The following is a 17,008-nucleotide window of genomic DNA, read 5'->3' as shown; positions in this document are numbered from 1 at the left end:
TTCGCTTTCAGCAATTTTCTTCTGGGACACTTAAATCCAATAAGAACACAGATCTCTAGTTCAAAGACATTTTGAATTCGTGTCCTAAACTTCTAGTTTTTAAGCAGATTTCCTTTGAGAATCAGTAAGACAAAAAACCCCCTTCAAGTTACTGCATCAACACTAGTTTGGTTACAGACTCCACTACTAAAGTTGAATTATCAAGCCAATGTGCACAGGGACCAAACAACCAAGTCCGTTGTCTAGTCCTAGTCATATTTAAAGATTTGACAGTGAAAGTTACTTATTCAAATGAAAAACTATAAGCGCTCTGTTCTAGAAATTATCACTTAAAAGAAGAGTGTATTTAAATACACATTTTCACCTTCTCTCCCTTTGTTGCTATCTGTATAGCATTTGGAATGAGCCGAGCAGTCTTCTCCTTTGTCATGAAAGTGATATCCTTCAAGGCAATAGAAATCTAAGAAGAAAAGAGATTTAATAATTATTATTTTTTAGGTTTAACTGTTATTTTAATTTACAGAGTCAGAATTTGCTAGAGGAACTTAAACTAACCCTAAACACTTGGATGAAATACAGATGAGATTATGGAGGCAACTGCTGTCTTCATTTGCTAACTTTAACAGTAAGCATTCCAAAGTAGAAGCAAATTAAGAAGATTTAAAAGCAATTCCCTCTTATTTCATACTAGGACTTGGGAAGCAAGTAGTTTTCTTCCACCTCTCCAGCAGCACTCCAGGATCAAGGGCACAACCCTACCCACATACAAACCACACAGACTCCAAAACCAATCTCACTCGGTATGTCATACAGGGAAGGAATAGATCAAATAACAGACCATCTTGTCTCTGTTATCTCGCAAAAAGTTTGTAGTCTAGTCCATTTGTACAGAGGTTTATCTACAGCCCAGACACTGGAAATCTTCCTACGTGTGTGCATTTGCCTTATGTATTAGTACTTGAAATGCTTCCGTTTAAGTGTGGCAACAAGCATTTATACTTTGACCAGCCTTCCCTTGAAAGTAAGATTGTGCTGCTGTTCAGTTTAGATAAAGGAAGAACACACAGCTGGATCTTGCTTTCTCCTTTGTGCGCAGAAGGCCTTCTACTTACTCTCCCTATCTGCATTAGCACCCTGCTAAGGAGGCCCCAAAATTTGGCTCTACCAATATAGCTGATGAGCTCAGATTGCCTTAAGATACTGCTCAAAATATCACACTGCTAGGCAAGCAGGAGCAGGTTACTAAGATGTATGCTGTTTTGGCTGAAAACTAGTCTTTGAATAGATTATATATTCAAGGCTGTGATTTCTAGAGTTTTGGTTTTGTTTTTTTAGATAAGGAGTCTGCAATAAGAAAGATTTGATCATCAAATCCATCTGACAAAACTAAGCTTGGTTTTTAGTTAAGCATTTCTATACCTCCTGTCTTAAGTACATCGCCTATTTGTTGCCTGTCCTATGTACTTCAAAGTACAGAGTAGAATTCAAGTGGTTAGCACTCTCACAGTTGTAAAATGTTTTTGACAACTCCCTTACCTATTAACTAGGCTATCTTACCTTTCTCATTCGCTGATTTATGTTTTTTTCCTACAGCGAGTGCAACAACTGCTTTTAACACTTTTAACTCATTGTAATTTGACAGACAGAGCATAAGAGTCCCTCAAAAAAGTCCTATATCCTGATAGCCCAGGACAAAGAGGTGGGATTCAACTGCACCAAGCGATCTTACTGTGGTCTCCCATCGGAAAATGTTGCTGTGGAAACAGAGCCAGTTTTCAGAGAGGTACAAACGTCCTTGCAGCAGGATATCCTTCTGGAGTGCACAGGCGTAATCTACATATAGAGAGAAAGAACAAGTTTACTCATTTGCCACAGCTCAATAGACCCAAACATGTTAACTTAAAATGAGATAAGGTTGTTGCAATTCAAATAAAAAGCCATTTCTTTCACTCTTCTCAAGTCTGTCAAGGCAGGCTTGCATTGGGTTGCATCCAGAGCACTGTTCTGGGAACACCCCAGTATCAGAGTCAATGGAAATGTCTGTGAAAGGACAACACTCCATGTACCAACCCCCTGTACATTATCCTTTATTTTCGGAGGAGAGGTATCAGGCAAGATTGTGAGTGTGTCTTCCTTGTATTCCTAAGTCAAACTTCAGAGTGCCTAAATAAAACAGAATGCACAACCACTTTATAGTACAACAGATTATACTGTCAACTCCTACATAACTTACTACAACATATGAAGTACTGTTAATTTTTCACCAGACAGATCCTATCACTAGCTAAAACTATCTGCAAAGTGAGACACTAGAAGACAGCTTGAAGCAATCCAGTTCTTCAGGCAAGAGATATTTTCAGCAGTTGACTTATTTTTATTACGATCACTGTCACTGGCTAAAACATTCCTATTAAATAATATTTTTTTCATCTAGAAGTTACCCATCATTAGGTATCTGCTAATCAAAATCAAGAGCAGAGGATTTGGTCGCACTTTTAAAAAATTCTTGAGGAGAATTTTCATAATTTAAGAGCCTGAAGAGTAAAACAAAAGAAATTTTCAGAAGTACTCAGCACTAAGCTGAGCCTATGGAAGTAAGTGTCAAAGCTCTCTTTAGTCATACAGCAAGAAAACTAAGACAGACTGGCCCCTTCTGGAAGCTCTGACCTAAAGGTTACCTTACATATAAAAGATACATAGAATACAGCTATTCACACAGGACTTTAACAACTTCTACTGTAGAGGTATCAAAGAGTTTCACCTTTTATTTTGAAAAGCATTTTATCTGGTATTTTCTCTGCTAGAATTTTGATTTTCTATACACCACAATGAAGAATATAGCTCTTGTCCAAGTTGCAAGAGGTTCAGAAGTCCCTCACCATCCTAACTTCACAGTAAGTCTGCATCTGCAGGAGCTTTTACTACAATTTTAAGAATTCTCTCAGATTTCTCCTTCAAACAATCAAGTGAAAATAAAGTTTCTTGCAACAAGCATAAGGCATGTATAAGAGCCCTTGGAGACGTAACTCCAAACAGTTAAAATTATTCTTTTTTCCAGTGTATGTAAGTGCATATTAAAAATTTAACAACTCAGATACCAAAATACTGTAGGGCTGGGGAGGTGAATGCAGTAGGAGTTTGAGGTTAAGGACTTTAAAGAAACAGTACTAAAGACGTTTTTATCCAATTTCTATGTTTGTTTGGAGGATGGAGACTGATTCTGACCTTTTAAGTACTGCCTAGTATTATGCAACCATTTAATTCCTTTTTCCTCATCCACATACTAGCCAGATATCCATACCAGGTTTGACATCCATAAAAAAGAAAATACCCTTCCTCTTTTCTTGCAGAACTAGCATAAAAAGACTCCCCTGGGAGCATCAGGCAAGTGACAAGCAACACCATGACCTACCTACAAAAGAGGATGTCAAAACAAGAAGGAAAAATGCTAATCTCTTCCTTTAAGTTATCAGATCCAGTAACTTAAGATGCTGCCTGTAAACAATATTTTCAGACAAATTAAAGTTAGTGGCACTCCTTTAAGTTCCCATTTTGAAAGTCTAACTCATTTCTTTCATTATAATAGACAAAAAAAATCATAATCTTTGTATATAGTGTTTATTATGGTGGAATAGTTTTGTGTGTTTTTTTTTAAGCAGTTAAGTTAAGAACAGTTACCGTTCTTCTGATGAACTGCAGCAAGTAATTGCTTCTTTGAGCATTGTAAAGCCTGGGAAAAGTTCCTCTGCATCAAGCAGAGGCACAGTTCTTTATTTAGAAGATGCAAGGAGTCTTTGCAAAGGAGCACTAATTTTTATGTATATATTTTTTTTTACCCTCATAAAGTAACGACTTTGTTTCTGATAGAACAGATGCTGCTACATTGTTCAGACTAACCCTTTACCAAATCATTCTCCAAGTCCTAAGCGGTCTGGTCTGTTCATTGAAACTGTGCTTCAGATTTTGCTCCACTGCTTTTAAATCTGTCCTGTGCAAGGAGAAACATCAAACCAAAGCTTTGAAGTAATATCCTTTTCTGTTGACTTACTTCTGTACTTAGCTCAACTATTTGAAAAATGTGACAGGCATTTCAGAGGATAACTGCCTCCTTCTAAGGCTGCAAAAGGATGGAGGGATGTGACTTTTTCCTGTGCAAGTGCAAGTTCCAATTCCTCTTCCATTAACCTGCAAGGAACTTGGCACACTACAAGCATGTACTGACAACCTCTCAATATTCAGTGCCTTGAAGGTTGCATAAGATGAGAGAGAACTTAGAAAATACTCACAATGCCACTTTTGTATAAAAACAAAGCCCGATTCTTAGACAGTGCATTTGTTATTCAATACTCAGGCAGCACAGCTAGACTTACCTGCAAGGCAAGCAATAAAAGAGGGAATAGGATGTAGCACTGCAGGCAAAGGAGGTAGGGTTTTACACTTGCATTATTTGGATTTTGCTCTGGAGCAAAATTGGCGGTCAGAGTTCAAAAGGAACATCTCAGTGGCAAGAAGCTATGCACCATAGTCTGAAGTTCTGCCACTTGCCTCGCTTCCCCCACATCCCCATACACTTCTCACCACCACTGCTCCTCAAGTTGAGTTGTACTTCTACTCCTGCAGCCACCTCATCAGAGCCACAGAATGGTTATGGCTGGAAGGCACCTCTGGAGGTCATCTGGTCCAACTGCCCCTGCTCGAGCAGGGCCACCTAGAACAGGCTGCCCAGGGCCATGTCCAGACACCTTCTGAAGATCTCCAAGGAGGGAGAGTCCACAACCTCTCTGGGCAGCCTGTGCCAGGGTTCCATCACTGTCACAGTAAAAAAAAAAAAAAAAAAAAAAAGAGGGCTTCCTGGTGTTTAGACAGAATCTCGTGTTCCAACTTCTGCACATAGCCTCTTGTCCTGTTTCTGGGAAATGCTGAAAAGAGCCTGGCTCCATCCTCTTTCCCTCCTCAGGTATCTATACACATTGAAAAAGATCCCCTGAGCCTCCTCTTCTCCAGGCTGAACAGCCCCAGCCCTCTTTCAAAGAAAAATGCCACATCGCTGGCATTTATCTTTGAAAAGAGTCTTAAAACTACTAGCACCCACTGCATCACTCAGTCCCAGAAACCACATCAACATAAAATAAGTGCAGTGCTCTTTGGATTTAACTCTGCCTCTGTTCCTCGCACACTTGCATTGTACAAGGCAATGCACGTAAGTTGAGCTTATTTGCTAAGCACTCACCCTGACCCTGCAGGGCAACCTCTCTTTCCAGCTTGCCACCTAACAGCTGTCAGTCATATCTTCACCATTTTCAGCAGGTGTTTTGTCACCCACTAAAAAGTAGCAGCAGAAAAACACATTAAGAAGCTCTCATCCAATATACAGATGGACCAAAGGATCCTGTATTGTTTCCTTCACTTCTCAGCTGGAAAAAGGAGCCCGTCTTTTGACAAAGCAGGCAGTGCAAGAGAGGAGTTTGGACCTGACTTTCCCTGCAGATATGTCCTGGTGGCTCAGAGACAGGAGAACAGGAAGTTCTCAGCTACAGTTAGAATACGCTACTAAAAAAAAAAAGCCTTGGCACTGCTGCAGTCTGGAATTATCAGTCATAAGAGAAGCAGTTTTGGTGTGATTATGTCTTACCTACTATGAGTCTCTCTGAATCTGGCAGATGAGAAAACTGCCTCTTGAATTCCTCGCTCCTATATTTGTAAGTGGAACTTGAGAGCTGCAACAAAGAGTGGTAAAAGGTTAAGCAAACAGATTTATTTTCAACCATCAAATGTCTTCATGCTAGATCTGTAACTTTATCTTCAAGAACAAATGGACACCAAACGAGCAATAAAGAATAGGTGCTATCTAAATGGGATTGTCACTGTAACATTATGCTCTTATGCAGGAGTGTGCTCCCAGCATTTAGGATAGAAGGGTCCAAACTGTTCCCTTTATCAGGCCAGATGCTAATTATGAGGCATTACAATTGCATGACAGCAACCTGCTTCGCTCACAAGCACACCACAGCCCTTTGCAGAGATCAACCTCTTCTAGCACAGACTCGATGAAGAGGCAGCAAAGCCACAGCACAGGAGGTGACGGAGGAGATTGGGTCCTCCCACAGGCCATCAGCTGGACAAGAAAACACCACCTATAACACCAATTTCTAATTGGAGCGCCACTGGGGAAAAACGTTACTACAGAAGGGATTTTTGCCAGTTACTACAATTAGGCCTGCAGGAATAAAGGCCAAAGTTTATTCCTGCAAACACAAATAGCAGCACCACCACCAGCTCTTGATCTCCTGATCTGTTTTATGTTCCACCCCATATTTAAGGGGATCACAACCTAGGACTCATATAAGATTAAAATTGGGTGGTAAACTCAGAGAAGACTAAACTTGGTAGTAATTTTGCAGTAGTAACAAGGTCTCATTTTTTTTTGTAACAGGTTTTGGCCACTTAGTTTAGGGGCCTTCCTGTAGTCCCAAAGCTGGGAAAAAGTAAGAAAACCTTGAAGAAAATACTGTACAAATCAGTGACCGACTGAGTCAAATTACAGCTAAGACAGGAATAAGCCACTTTCAGGTGGTACCAAAACCAGGTATACCATAAAAAGCCTCTTTTACAGCCTGGATTTTTTGGGGTTTTGGTGGTGGTGGTTTGTTTTCTTGAACACCTTTCTAAAGGTCTGAACAGCATATAGCTGCTATATGTCCTTGAGGACTTGAGTCCTTCCAAAACTGGATGCACATCTTAAACCCATTTCTATCATGAGACCAGGGGCTATTTACTTTCAGGGTGGGGGAAGAAGGAAAGAGGCAAAAGAACCACTTTTAACCATAAGACTTTGCAGCATGTTTACTGAAAACCACCCAGTTTTAGCACCCTCTTGCAGCACACTAGTTGGTCAGTACCATTTCAGTATGTCTGTGGTTGTTTCCAGAAGAACTGCAGAACAAAGCCAGCTCTTTTAATAAACTAGTCCCAGTAGTGCCACCACCTCATCACCATTTTCACATTTTGCCATTTCCCACAGGAGACATTCCTGTGTCTCATGGCTCAAGATTTCCCCACAAATGTTCTATGATGCTCTCTCGTCTACCTACACTTGAGAACGCCACAAGAATATAAGAGTGCAACTTCAAGGCCAGGTGTTTAAGTGAATATAACACAGTGAGGGCAAAGTCTGACTCTGTTCAGCTTTAAAAAGATAAGTTCCTAAACATTACCTTCTGTAGCCTCCAATAACAGAAAGCCTCTATGTCTGCCCACTAATATTCTAAGCACTGTAGTGTAAAAGGCATTGAGGGAGGGAGAGAAAAGTAAGTTTTAGGTGCAATCAACAGGACAATGTTAGACATGTCCTCTAAGCTGTATGCTTCCATAGCTGTACTTCAGCTAGTTCTAGTCATGCTTTTAAGAGAAAGTACTTCTAGAAACACGCTGTATACAAGAGACATATATTTAGCTGTACAGAAACTGAGCATGTGGTTATAAGAGTGGTTGTAAGACAAAAGGTATCAGGGGAAGAGAACAGGAGCATTACAGAATCACAGACAATTTTATTCTAATGCTCAAATCAGCCAGCTCAACAGCTCCAAGAATAAAAACTCAAGATATCTTGAGTTTTACACAGGAAAAAAAATAATTCTCTAGAGCATAAAACCTGCTATAGCTTGTCTGAGAATCCCTTGCTGGCATTTAAGTGTTCTTTGTCACATGATTGGCAAATAGGCAATAAGAAATGCTCTTATTAATAGTAGATTTCCATGGAGCTCTCAGGACATTTATGAAGAGCCTGCTTTGAATCCTTATCTAATCAGAAGAAAAATGAGCACACTGAAGCTTTTTAACCTTATCTTTTCCTTATTTTGTATGAAAATGAGCTTACTTAGATCTGTAATTATTATGCACTCAGTATGTGGCTTGGTGATTAAGACATCAGTCAACGGACTCTGGAAACAACAGAGACAATTTTAATACTACTGGCAACATCAATTTCCTTCAAACAAAGGAAAGGAGACATTTCCATTTCTATGAATTCAGTATCTCCCATATCACCATTATAGCGTCCAATACATGGCAGGATTTGGGCAGGTTGCCACCTCTAGGTTACAAAACTTACCATCAGCTATTAAAAGAAGAAATCACAAGATAGGCTGCACTAGGGAGCTTAACAGATGAAAACAACAGTTTTTAAACACATGCGTATTTCCAAGTTTACTTATAAGTCATCGGGCAAACACGTTGCCTCAGGATAATCTTAGGCATTTATGGGCATGCTATATTTAATCACTAGGCAAACCATTAAGTCCAGTGACAACATATTAACGTTCTTTATCTGAGGCCACAAAATACACCAGACTTCTACAAAGCAACAAAAGCAGAAAAACCTCTTCAGCACTGTCCAGAAAGTTTTAAAGACAGCTACGTAGGAATCAGAAACAACTTGAAGACACTGAATCAGGACACTGTTGTACCTTGTTTAGAAATTGACCGAGTTCAACTATATAAAGTTCCAGAAATAATGTCAATTTAAATAAGACTAACCTGAGTTATTCCTATGATGAAAGCCTGTTAAAGCCTGTGAAGGTTCCCTTCACATCTACACCTTCAAAGTGTGGACACTGCAAAGAATTTGAGCCACTTAGCAAACTGTGGAGGAAAGTTAAGGTATGCCTTCTCTCCCAAGGGTACAATAAAAATGCTAATCATTCAGAAATCATTCTATTGCATATATAAGCAAGCATGCAAATAGTCAGTCAACCTCAGTAGATCTGTGTGCACATTTTTAAAGTTTGCTAATGGCAGTTAATAATTTTGCATTTGCTTTGTTAGTGTTTTGTCCTTGTTTTGAGACACCACAAACCCGCACGCTACACAACAATTTGCATTCTGTATTTTTTGACATGCAGAAATAAATACAAACAGCTGAGAGCAGAGGTAAGATGACCTCTCTCAGAGTAATAAAACTTGGAGTTCACCTGATTTTAAGAGATCCACACAAGCCTCCTACTGAGCTTCACAGTCTTGGTATCAGTCACTACTATGTGCTTGGGGTCCCAGATTCCAGTAAGCCTATGAACAAGCTGCCTGATTTATTCCTCACGTATATTTAAAAGCTTCACTTAAACATAACAACATGGACTACTGCTCTTGCTCCTCAGTTCACAAGTAAGAGATCCACACCATCCACCCCTGTAAATAAAGACCTCCTGATGTGCTGTTCCTCAGACACAGAAGAACTTGACCTGTAGTTTCCAATTAAGTTTCTAGGCACAGTTGAAAACAAATTACTTTTTAATCCTACCCTAGCACATTAAAATAAACATTAATTACCCTTGGGAAAATTGTTGCATTTCTAATGAAGAACGGATTGTTTTCCCTTATTCAAATACATCTAAAATCCTGCTTAGCATCAAAAGAAAAACGCCTCCAGAAGAACACCACAGTCAGAGGGGAGTCTGATTTTATACAAAAAGACTGATTTAGAACAAAAGTATTCTTGAGACCTATCTGTACAGGCAGAAATATAAAAAACAGGGCAACACCACACTTTCAGCAGGTCTAAAGCCTCATTAGGCTATGAGAGAGCCTTAACAGCCCTGAAAAAAAGTAATTTAGCAGCGTTGGGCAAGCAAAATGAAGACTTCACGTACTCCAAAGCAGATACAGGCAAACTTATCTATAATCATAGGAACAACTCGGCACAATGTGGTCCCTCTGCTGAGGCTACCTGTACAACATGTCCACTCTGACAAGCCTTTTCATCAGCTAAACACAGATCCCACTGCAGTCATTTCTTCAGCCCAGAAGCCTCCATTAGAACCATCCAATCTAACCCATAACGCATGATGTTGTGACTTAAGTCCTGCTTTAAAACCAGAGCTGTGATGATCAAGTTCCCCCTTGGAAAATAAAATACATACAGAGATACATATTTTATCTTCTTGATTTCAAAGTCGCCACTGATGGAGAATCTACCCTAGCTACGGGTAGTTGTTCTAGCTGTCTGTTGATTAATGTTATTTTCACCTTGTGAACTCTTTCCAGACTGTGAGCAAGTCACACCCTATCTTCTTTTAGAAGGCATTAAGTTTCTCAGGTCTATTAGCAAGATTTTTTGCAGACTTATTGTGAAGGCTCTTCTGAATCCCCTCCTACTTTCAGTGTGGTTCTTCAGCTGTGAGCTCCAGAGATAGACATAACATTGCAGGAATCACTGCAAACACACAAATTCAGGACTCACATTTGCTTTTGGGCAGAGAAACACAGTGAAAGCTCACATTCATGTGACTACCAGTCTCCCTTATCTTTTCAAGGCACTGGGACACAGATTCCTATTTCTTCTGAAAACAAGTGTGAGGCTGTATTTTAAATATGTCAGACTTGTTCTGTGTTAACTCTCTCGTGAGCAAATAAAATCAATCCACCCCTTTACAGTGATTTATTTTCACTAACCATTCTTTAAAAAAAAAAATCAGAGAAATTTTGGGTTAGAAATAACTCCAATTACTGGCTACTCTTAAGGTGTACTAGCAGTATCTTACCGTTCTTTCCTTTCTCTCAAAGCATAAAAACATTGAACTTCCACAGGGAAAGAAGGAGTCACAAGACACCTCCTCACTCCAGGTGACTTACTGTGGTGTGTACAGTACGCCATGCACTTCAGGACTGGCTGTGTAGAGTTTCCACTTTTTTTGTTTTAAATAAAGAGCTATTTGATCTCACGTAGTTGTCCACACGGTTGTATTTAATTAATAGGTCATATGATTCATTGCAAATAAAAAGAGAAAGAAAGCAAGCAACTGTTGCTAGGGTCAGTTCAGCCACCGTAATCCACAGGAACTGGCTCTCCAAGAGTAAATTTTTACTCTCTTAACGCAAATGGAAGCCAGCTCATAGCCACAGTGGGAAAGGGGAAGAGTTTAAGGAGCCAGGACCATTTTACTTACATTCATTTTATGCTCTTCTTCAATCACCCTTAACTTCTCCGGAGAGGGGAGTCTCCTAAGCACAGGGCACTCTTCCAGTGGGCCACTGGCAGGCACAGGGCTGCACACTGGGGTCATTACGTCCCCTTCTGCAGCCCAACCCCGCTCTTATTTGCACAGGCTGAAGGAGAAACAGATTTTAACATTTCTTAGTGACCGAGCAGAGAACAAACCACTGGCAGCTTTGTCCTTCAGTGGCATCTGTGTACAGGCAGAGCAGCATCCAGTAAGAATTTTAGTGCAACTGGGCCTTTCTTCTGTTGGAAATACAGCACGTAAAATGTCAAGGGATATTAGAAGAGGTCATGAGCAAAAACTCAAGTTACTGTTTTTTCCAGTTTTTTATTGTTTTTAAATCCGTAAGATACCACATGCAAGGCTAAAGACAGTACCTAGTCCCCCTAAAACAAGTGTTAGTATTAAGTAGTTCCTACAGATGCATGGACAGGCACAATAAAAAATTAAAACAGACCACTAATTTGCTCTAACACAAGTAGCTTCCAAAAATCCACATAGCAAGAAATATCTCACATATTTCATTATGGAGAGCTTCTGAAATATTGGACACACTCTTAAAGTATTTGAAAAACCCATTCTCATGAAACTGACTAAAATCAGGTACTTAAAGAGGGAGTCTGAAGACTGGTGGGTCAAGTACCTCAGAAGCAGTGTCTCATACTCCCCAGCTTTCATCTGTTCACCCCCTTTCCCACTTGCACCAGCTCAACAGCAGTCCAGCCCTCACCAGCTCCACTGCAGACCTCAGCCTCATCAAGCCCTTGTTGACCTGACAACAAGGACAAAGGATATCCACAGAAGAGGATCAAACCCTTATGTTTCAGAAAAGCAGCTCTGTTGGACTACTGATCAGAAAGGCTGTACCACAACCGTTTACCACATGGTGCGACATGAGCACGGCTGGCCTCGAATCCTGCTCACAAAGGCCCGATCGTCTCCTGCACTTCACCAGCCACCTTCTCCCTCCGAGGGCAGGACAGAAGGTCTCATGCTTGAGCGGTGCCTACACAAGTATAAACATCAAGTCATGTTGCAGCACTGCTTGGAAAAGAGCCTCCAGTCCACAACCAAAGTTGTCACAAGTACAATTCTGACAAGAAAAGTTAGCACTATGTGAAACACTGGGAGCTCTGCTGCTAAAACCAGGCTATACCATTAGGAATAAGGCACGAACACCGTTTTTGTGGAAAAAAAAGATTGAAATTTGGTTTCCCGCCCAAGCAGAAAGGAAACTAAAGACTTGACGTTCAAAAGATGGAAGTTGTGAACGGTCTTCACAGATCCAAAGTTCTTCACTGAACTTCAATCTTCAGTTGGCTGCGCAACAGTTTTCATTAGAAAAAAATAGAGAAGAGTAGGAAGAACTTAGAAATAAAACGTTTCAATTTAGAAAACGTGAAGAGATCTCCACAGTTTCTCCTTCAGGACCCCATGAGAACCAGCTCCATTTCCCAAGCCACTACGTTTCAGTGACACAGGACTCAGCTGAAGCTATTCCAACAAGGTCTGTATTTAACCTCATGAGGCTCTACAGTCCACTCAACGGCGGTGCAATTTAACTACACACGTTACTAAATGACAGCTCAGAATACAGTTTTCATGAGTGCTCTCTATCCAGAGGGAACAGCACCTAATGAATAATGCATCTTGCAAGCACAAAAGGAAACACACTTCAAGCACACACAAACTAAGCCTTCTGGAAATGCACTGCAGCTGAAAATGCGTTCTTATCAGTGATAAGAAAGCCTCTTATCAGAAGGAACATTATAAACTCCTCTGGAAAAAAAAAAGTTTTGATTGAATATATCCCCTGCTTATTCTGAAGCAATTGCTTTGCAGTATTTACTGTTTCCTCCTTGCGAGTAAGTGTTCTAAACCTCTTCTAAATGGCGATGCACTTTCCTAAGCCGACGTACTTTCGTAACAACTCTGATTTGGATGCAGAAAAAAAATAATCAAGTTTGACATGTACAGCGAGGAGCAAAGCATATGCTCAATTTCAGAAATAAAACTGACTGAGGCATGAAGCTAATGTAAAGACAGAAGATGCACGTAGCCTACACATACCTCCTCCTCCTCTAGCTGGCTGCAGTCTGTTCCAGTCCACGCAAGTCCCTGGCCAGCACTCCGGCAGTCTCTGCAGCTCCCCTCTCCTCACCCACTCATTCAGAGCCAGCGCTGGACGACATCCAGCAGCACTAGCTAGCTTTCTGCCAGCCTCTGCCTGCATGCCAGCACAGAAAACAGAGACACTCGGGTCTTGCAGAACTAGCACACAAACCCTGCGAGAAGTAGTTAAATAAAAAGTAAGGGGACTGGGGAGGAGCTCCAGCCTAAAATGACCATAACCTAAACAGACTGGGGGAGGCAGACCAAACGAAGCAGCACAGGTCACTTGAAGTTCACTGGAGTCCCAAAGGGGACAGCAGAGGAAACTACTGTCACCAGGGAAACACCAGCTCAGAAAGGAGCACTTGGTCCCCAGTGCTCCTCCTCTCCGCATCGCAGAAGGCTACAGCCCTTGCTAAGACACCTCCTCAGCCTGAGCTCCAGAAGTTCGGAGACTGGGGCATGCTTCATGCAGGGCCAAGCTGCCAATATGAGCACACCGCTGCCAAGAGCTCCATCCTTCGCAGGCACAGAGCAGCTGCCTGGAGGATGCGGGGCTCTGCATGCCTGTCAGACCTCTGTCTGCCCTCAAAGGGGAACAGTAGGCACACAACTACTCTGCTTTCTTTGTGCTGTCTGTGCCTTCCCATCTGTCTCACCTGGGACCTGTCTGCTGCATTTCTGCGAGCAGCGAGGTGGAGCCAGGCTCCGACTACAATTTGTGTTCGGGGACATTCTGGGAGCACAACCAGCCAGGGAGGAATCAATGCGCTGCTTAGGAGCATCTCCCAGTGTTGAAGTGCGGAGGGGCACAGCATCACCCATGCATCCCCAGCTGCAACGCTGGCCAAAAAGCTGCCACAATACACGTGAGGTTTCAAAGCCACACGAGAAGAGGCAGGTGACTGTGTTACATCCACTTGGAGGTGTAGGAGGCTGGGCCGGGAGTGAGCAGATCCCCTTGGGCACTTGGCTGAAGATACAGCTAATGACTCACAGGGAAGAGAAATCCCTCTCCTACTACATACAGCCCTGCTGAGGAAGCTGAGAGGAGGAAAAAAAAATAAAGATGGATTTCAAAGCATTTTAGTCACTCATATAATCAGATTTAAATCTGAACACCTCAAGGAACAAGACAATTGAATACAATGGGGCCATATTTACAGCCACATTACCAGCCACGGCTGCTCACTGCTATTAAGCACTTGGGTGGTGGCACTTCAGATGCCCCGCAGTTCTTCTGCCAAGATCAGCTGCACGGGTAAATAACACCAACTGGTTTCACCAGAAAAACGAGGCAACTCTCCTGCCTTCCTGAGACAGAGCTGAGATAAACCACAGGGAATCTCGGTGTGCTAAAAGGAGCCACAAGATATCGAGAGGCAAATCCGTAGGGAAAAAATTGTTGACGATTTCCTTCTACCAGAAAGAGAGCAGGAGGACCCAAAACGGTCTCAGAAAGGCACCACCAAAGCCTGGGTACCAGTGTGGCTCCAGCCTCAGAAGTGGCAGAAGTGTGAAGTGGTTTCAGGGGATTTCCTGTTTATAAGATAAAGTCATCTTCAACTGGTTAAACACACCTGAGTATGGAAGCGTGAACCAGTTTGCAACAAGGCTAACGATTTCAGTTTCAACTATAATTACTTACATAACTGCTACAAAGTACCTCTGAGGTCAGATGAAACAAACACTTTGATTTTAAACAAGAAGGCTAAGCAAAAACATTCAAGAGATTTGGTCACTTCCATAGAAAAAAATACCTTCCCCAGCTCAGAAGAGAAAACTAAAATGCTTTTAGCTTCCAGGAGGCAAAGTGGTCCAACCTCAGACTTACTCAACATCCTCATCAAAACCATCCATAGCTGGCAATAACTTCCTCACACCTGGTAGTAAAGTTATGCCTACAATGCCTCTACCAGAGAGGGTGCTTCACACCATCTTCCCAAGACACCAGTAAATGTCAAATTGACAAGGGTCTTAAGTGCCTAGCTCCTTTTCATTTTAGGAAAAATTTGCAAGCCTGTACACACTCTCCTCATTTCAAGGATATAATTCAAAGATTCAAGTCATCCTTTTTTTCTCCTTCTCAACACGAATTTTATCTAACATACAAAGATCTTAAAAAAAAAATAAGATCTAAAAGACCAAGTTCTAAATCAGACTTAATACAAATAAGCCAAGTGTGTTTGTATGAACTCTGAAGTTACTATTTTAACGTCATGTAATTTTGCAATGTGATGGAAGAGAGCTCGTCACTCTCCCTGCACAGAGTTATCCTTTAGCTCAGACAATTTCTCTGCTCCCCAGTTTAACCTCAAGCCCTGTAACCACATTGTCAGGTTCCAATAGACATCAGCATACTAACTAATATGATGCAGTAGTAATTAAAAGCTCAGTCAAGATGACTTCTTTTTGGATAAAAAAAGAAAAACAAACAGACTTTCTGAACGACAGTTTCATCTGACTCATATTTCTTCCTACAACACGTGTGAAACAATTAGCCAATGTTATTTGTTAATAGCATCTGTTCCTTCACCTGATCTTTCACTGAAGACAATGTATTGAAGAAAAAAACCAAACTGCTTTTCTTTAGACTTATTTGATCCTTTTAGGAAGTAGGAGAAAAGGCTTACAAGTAGCTCTACTGCATCTGAAGTTACATGGAAAATACCACTTGCCACAGATTTGCCCCAAAACTATTTGTCTTATGAAATATCTAATTTGAGCTCTTCCTTTTCTACCTTAGAAACCAAATGCAAATTTTACTCTTAGTCATTTCTACATTAAAAGCTGCTCCCAGACTTGACTGAACCATTGGCACCACGAAAGAACATACACAATTTTTCTTCACCCTTACATAAAACTGGAATGCACGGGGTCAGCTACTGGGGGGCATTTCTATCAGTGTAAGCTAAGCAGAGCTGCATACGCACCGCAGTTCATGATCACAGACCTCCACTTACTCTGCAAGCGTTGGTATCTTGAGTCCTGCTGGGTAGGAATAGCAGAAAACAGGAGAATCTGAGAAGCTCTATGAGCAAGCTGAATAACTTTGTCATTTCCTTGAGGATTTGGGGTGGGTTGCAGTAACAAATACATAAACTGAACACATCAAACTTAAAACTCGTGAAAGAACACCTCAGTTGTAGGCTTTACTGACTCCACAAACAACTTCAACAAAAAAAGCACTACCCAAGAAGCCCACTTATTCCATGTAACTTCTAAAATACTGCTGATATCACTAAGGAATCTTTACATAACTTAATTAGAGCAGAACCATCTGTTCCATGAAATGAGACAGAATATGACTTCCAGAGTAAGCCTTAACAGAAAAGTCATATACTCCTCTTTACCGTTCTCATGTTTTTGAAAAGGGAAGCATGTGTCCCAAGTCATCTAACCATCCACAGGAGATTTCAGATTTTGAAAAGGAGATTTCACTCAACCAGCACTAACTACACTGATTTTCAAAGTTATATTGCACATCCAATGTTTCTGTTTGCAGTGTCCAAATAAATAAAGAAATCACACGAATCTGAAGCATTTTCTTCCTGATCTGTTACCCACCAGGTTCTGGGCTAATTCTTTAGAGGTGTGTAATAAAGCATATTAGATACAACTTCAAATTACTGCAGCTGGGGAAAGTATATTTGGACAGGGCACTAACTACTGTTCAGAACAGGCTGGAACTTGAAGGCAGTCAGATCTACTCCAGTGCTCAGTTTGGAGCTGTATCAACAACAACAAGGGATTCCCAGAGTGAAAACAAGTGAGGGGAGAGGGAAAAACAAACAAAAACAGCCACTAACCTAATAAACCATGTTCAAGGGATAGTCAGAAATACAAAATTGCCTTTTCCTTACCCTTTCAAAATGCTGCATCCGTATACACAGGGCTAAACA

The 17,008-nt window shown here is 41.1% G+C and overlaps 1 protein-coding gene across 6 annotated transcripts in view; it reads right to left on the bottom strand.

The window, feature by feature from the left end:
- Positions 1 to 17,008, bottom strand: part of GRAMD1C (GRAM domain containing 1C) — a 49,322-nt gene that overhangs the window by 26,535 nt on the left and 5,779 nt on the right. For 5 of the 6 annotated variants that reach the window (XM_067003401.1, XM_067003396.1, XM_067003407.1 and 2 more), the window contains 3 exons: positions 5,633 to 5,717; positions 1,730 to 1,833; positions 365 to 460 (listed from right to left, as the gene is read on the bottom strand). In XM_067003401.1, coding sequence (XP_066859502.1) covers positions 365 to 460; positions 1,730 to 1,833; positions 5,633 to 5,717 — 285 coding nt within the window. Of the gene's footprint in view, positions 1 to 364; positions 461 to 1,729; positions 1,834 to 5,632; positions 5,718 to 10,940; positions 11,101 to 17,008 lie in introns of all 6 variants that reach the window. The other variant, XM_067003405.1, reaches the window with a different exon arrangement.

The sequence above is a fragment of the Anser cygnoides genome, chromosome 1, assembly GCF_040182565.1.
Source record: "Anser cygnoides isolate HZ-2024a breed goose chromosome 1, Taihu_goose_T2T_genome, whole genome shotgun sequence".
NCBI classification, from domain to species: domain Eukaryota; kingdom Metazoa; phylum Chordata; class Aves; order Anseriformes; family Anatidae; genus Anser; species Anser cygnoides.
The sequence above is the reverse complement of the archived record's forward strand: the minus strand, read 5'-3'. Positions and strand labels throughout refer to the sequence as shown.